The sequence below is a fragment of the Microtus ochrogaster genome, chromosome X, assembly GCF_000317375.1.
Source record: "Microtus ochrogaster isolate Prairie Vole_2 chromosome X, MicOch1.0, whole genome shotgun sequence".
NCBI lineage: Eukaryota > Metazoa > Chordata > Mammalia > Rodentia > Cricetidae > Microtus > Microtus ochrogaster.
Genome location: NC_022026.1, coordinates 47,476,524 through 47,481,265, shown reverse-complemented (window position 1 = coordinate 47,481,265; position 4,742 = coordinate 47,476,524). Strand labels below are relative to the sequence as shown.

At 52.2% G+C, this 4,742-nt stretch overlaps 1 protein-coding gene across 1 annotated transcript in view; it reads right to left on the bottom strand.

Moving 5' to 3' along the window:
* The window catches only part of Nhs (NHS actin remodeling regulator), a 338,555-nt gene extending 333,826 nt beyond the window's left edge, over positions 1-4,729 (bottom strand). The window contains exon 1 of the mRNA XM_026784889.1: positions 3,791-4,729. Coding sequence (XP_026640690.1) covers positions 3,791-4,343 — 553 coding nt within the window. The 5' untranslated portion in view covers positions 4,344-4,729. The remainder of the gene's footprint in view (positions 1-3,790) is intronic.
* Between the last annotated feature and the right edge of the window lie 13 nt (positions 4,730-4,742).

Below are 4,742 nucleotides of genomic sequence, written 5' to 3'. Positions count from 1 at the left end.
TCTCTCTCTCTCTCTCTCTCTCTCTCTCTCTCTCTCTCTCTCTCTGTGTGTGTGTGTGTGTGTGTGTGTGTGTGTGTGTGTGTGTGTGTGTGTCTAGTCCAGGATGGCTGCAAGTTACTGATGTGAAGCACAACATCCAACTCTCCTAGACTGCTGAATGTTCTTTTTCATTCTTTCTCTTCTCCTATGAAACTCAAAGTCAGGCTCCCCTGGGCATCAGTACCAGTTTCCTCCCTTCTGGGAAATTCAAGCATGCTTAACAATTGGTACCTTTCTGCAAGTACCATGCTCCTGTCCTGTCTCTACTGTTCCTAGATCGGAGGTGTCACACGGCCTTCTTCATCATCTTCCCGTCTCGCATCTTCATCTTCCCGTCTCGCATCTTCATCTTCCCGTCTCGCATCTTCATCTTCCAGTCTCGCATCTTCATCTTCCAGTCTCGCATCTTCATCTCCAGCTTGGGCTTCTCTCTCTTAGGCTTTCCCCTCACACATCTAACCCCTCATCTCAAACTTAACAGGGCTCAAACAGAAAGCTACGGATTGTATTCCCTTCAGATGAAAATGTCCACCTTCCCAGTAGCCTTCTGTATTTCTGTAAATGTCATCGCCTGCTTTGAATTACTGAAGCAAAGGAAGCTACGCGTCTGACATCTGAATTGCTTTTTCTCATAACCTGTACCTAATCTATTCAGTAAGTCCTATCAATTATATTTCCAAAATGAGTTAGTTCAGAATCTGACCACTTTCTCCTTATTTCTAGTCCCCAGTACTAGTTGACTAGATAGTAACTACCTTACCAGTCCAAACTTGCCTCAAAAGTGACTTCACAGAAGTGTATATCAGATCAGGCCAGTCACCGAAAGTCCCCTACCATGAGTCAGGGCAACAGGAAGCAGCCCTGAGGGTAGAGCAGCAAGAAAAGTGTGCGATTGAAGGAAAACAAAAATGGGGGTATAGAGACACAGACAAAATTAAGAAACCTTTTCCCTTTGAAATACCTTCAGGCTGGAGTAACCATAAAGGGGGGTGTACAACATAGTTGATACCACCGGGATTCTGATCAGCCCTTCTCCCTTCCCAAGAGAACCCCTGCAGACACACATGTGTACGACCACAGGCTTTTCATAGCTATCCGACCCCCAGGAACATGCTCTAATCATATATGGGGCTGGCCCTGGACGTCAGATAATTTTGCTCGGGTGTTACTTCCCATCTACCCAGGGAGAATCAGCGCAGAAACATTCCAGGCTCTTCATCCCCCCCCCCTTCCTTCTAGTGAAGCGCATCTGCCATGGCACACCAGTTAAGGGGCTCAGGCGAGGCTGAATCCAAAGTGTCTGCAGTAATAACCCCTCACAACAAGCTTCAGCTTCTACCCCTCCTGCTTCACTTCCCCACTCCCTCCATGTGCTTCCGTAGACTCCATCTCAAACTACTCGCACAGAAATCCCTGCCTCAGGCTCTGAAGTTTGGGAAAGTCAAATTAAGATGCAAAATGTTGTACCTTTACTCCCAGAGGTTATGACAAGGACAGTCCCATCCTACATTGAAAGGGATAAGAGAAGAGAGAAAACAGGACACCAAGTATTAAGAAAACATTTTAGGGGAAAAAAAACCTGAAGAGGCAGGCCAGTGAGATGGCTCCACCAAGTAAGCCTGGGTGACCAGCGTTCTGTCCCAGGAAAGTACACAGTGGAGGAAGAGAACTGAGTCCACAAAGGAGCCCTCGGATCTCCACGTGCCCCACCCCACCCCCACATCATGTACACACACAATAACAATAGTAATAATAGTTAATAAAACATTTTAGAAGAAAGTATTTTAAATGATTAATTTTAAGACCTTCCCTGGGTATTAGATTAGGCCATCTTTATTTATTCATGTCTAATGAACATCAATACACTAATGACCCCCTAACTCCATTTTCCATTCGTTTATACTCTGGTAGTGAAAATGGCTTGAAGGGACTATTAGATCCTAGGTCCATAACTGCCTACCTGGTGCCGCTAATAGAAAGGCAAGTGAGGAGTGCTACTTTGGCAGTGTGAATTGTGTTTAAGAGCTATGTTTGTGCCACACGTGCACTTGAAAAATGAATGCACCATTCAACCGTCTGTAGAACTTCCCTCCAGTTCTTTTGAAGTGAAGTCACCACTTCCCCCTAACCGCACTACCCAAATATCAGCACTGTTGAAAGTGAAGGGCCTGTCCCTGCTGGGTGGTTTGGGGTAAAAAAGGAGGCAGGATTAAAGTGCTCATTTCCAGTCCCAAAAGTAAAATACGATTTGGCCTAGGGCAATCCTAATTCTTTCCAGAACTCATCCCCGGAATTGCCCTTTTAAACAACTAGTCATTAACCCAACTCCAGGTCTTTTATAGCTGCGAAAGCTGATCGGGCACATCATTTATTCATTACGCTTAGTATTATTGTTATTGCAGAAAAGCAGTGAATTCCTGGGGCGGGGTTCAAAGGGTTCTTCCAGGGAGGAAGGGGTGAGGGAAAGGAATGGCTAGGCCAGCAGGCCCGGCCAAGAGGCTGGGCTGGGCTGCCCAACAGAGGTGCAGGGAAGTCCTCCTGGAAAGTACGCTGCTGAAGCTCCTCTGCCTGGCGCAGCACTCAGTGACCACCTCACACCAGAGCTGTCACTGCAGCAACAGAAAAGGCTTCTTACGTAAGTCATAACCGCTGACATCACCTTCCCCCAGAGCATCTCAACTGAACCAGGAACCAAAGGACCCACGTGCCAATCCAACACTCTTGTCCACCGCCTGGGTCATTTTCTAAATGATTCTGTAGCTGCCAAGTTTGGGATCCAGTGCACCAGTAGGAGAGGAGTGAATGGCCCTTAAGAGTAGTTAACAGAGACTGCTTTCTAGGACATTTGCAGTGTTGCAAGAGTGAAGTCAATGTGCAAGGAAGATGCCCAGGGGTCTTCTAGATCTCCTTCCTCACCCTCTCACTGCAACCTGCCTGGCTGGACTGGTTCACACCTAAGTCTAGATTTGTGCGACAAGGAACTAAGGCAGAGGAAGAAGAGCCTGCAGCGTGCTCTGAAGACAGATACTCCAAAGAGGCATTTGTTAAGAGCCCTAGGTTACTCAGGACAGAAAAGACTGTCAGAGAGCTCTTTCCCACCCCCAGGCATCCCTCCCCTTCAGTCCCTCCCTAAGGCCTTTGCTGATTCCAGGGTTCTTACTAGAGCACCTTGGAGTTTATTCTAGGCAGTCAGCCAGTGATGCTGGACTAGGTCACACACTTTCCAAAGGCATGAGTCCCGGGCACCCGAGGTCACAAAAGTGTGACAAAGCAGCTTGTCTCCCACAGACATCTTAAAAGGACACCCACTACTGAAGCCCCCAATGGTGTAACCCAGTGGCTGGCTCCTAGAAGCTACAGGAGTTGCACCCCTCCCTCTTCCCAAGGACATGAAAGGCATATATGTCCCAGTGGTAAATGACAGACTCTCTCTGCCTCTTGTCTGCCTCCTAAATGCTTGCTTCCTGCCTGTTCTCAACACCACGAATGTCTATGAGTTGAGAGGCCGTCCTTTTAACTTTCTACTCTCCGTGCCTGTATCCCTGCATGGGCCAGGGGCCACGTACCTACTCAACCCGGGTTGACTGGGGTAGATCTCAGAGCGGAAGAGGGGAAAGAAGGCAAGAGTAAGGTGCAAGTTACAGCAGGCACCGCGCCTCGGGGCTGAGATTGCGGCGAGGCAAGTGGGGACTGCAAGAGGGTGCGGCGCTGGAGCCTAGTACCCTGGAGGATAGAAGGCGCTGGTACTCACGCACTGCCTCCTGCTTGGGGTCCAACGTGCTGAGGACGCGCTGCACGCTGCCGAGCTTGCCCTGAAGCGCCCAGACGCGGCGGTGAGTAAGCTGGATGTCGCTCTCGAGCTCCTGGAAGAGGCTGCACGCGTGCCGGGCCACGTCTGAGAGCTGCCGGAGGACCCTGGCCAGCGCAGCGTTGCTGACGGCGCACAGATCTAGCATGAGCAGCATAGCCTCGGCCGCAGCCGTGGACGCCTCGCCCGTGGCCGATGCTGCCTCCGGGACCCCAGCCACGCTCTCCTCCCTGGCCTCGCGCGCCTCGTCCGGTGGCTGCTGAGCCTGCTCGGCCAGCGCCGGCAAAGACGGCGGAGGTGGTGGCAGTGGGAGAGGCGCAGGGGGCATACGGGGAGGCTCCTCTGGCCCCGGTGCCTCGGCCTCTTCCCGCCGGCCAGGCGGCTGCAGGGGCGGCGGCTCAACGCTACCTCCACTCGTGTCCTCATCTGGGCCGAGAGCCGGGCGCCGCTGCCGGCAAAGCCACTGCGGCTCCACGATCCGCTTGGCGAAAGGCATCCCGCACAGCCGGGCCGCGACTTTCCGTTCTCCTCTGAGTGTCCCTTCTAAGCTAGGGACCTGGCGCGCCCACCTGAGCAAGAAGAGGGCAGGAGTCCGGCAAGGAACGAACCGGGCTGTCCAGACACGCCAAGGGCTCCTCTGCTCACCTGGCCTCCTCCTCTTCCCCACCCTCTCCTTCACAGCTTAGTCCGACCTGTCCTCCTCCGGGTGCACGGCTGTCTAGGAAAGATGACAAGCGCTGGGCAGAGAAATCTTGGGGTGTGCTTGGGTCCTCCTCACTTGCTTCCAACCGGGGTCAGCTGGCTCAGCTCCATCGTTCCTGAGCCCGTTGCCGCCGCCCTGGCCACTGCCGCCGCCTATATAAATGGGCGTGTGTGTGTGTGTGTGTGTGTGTGT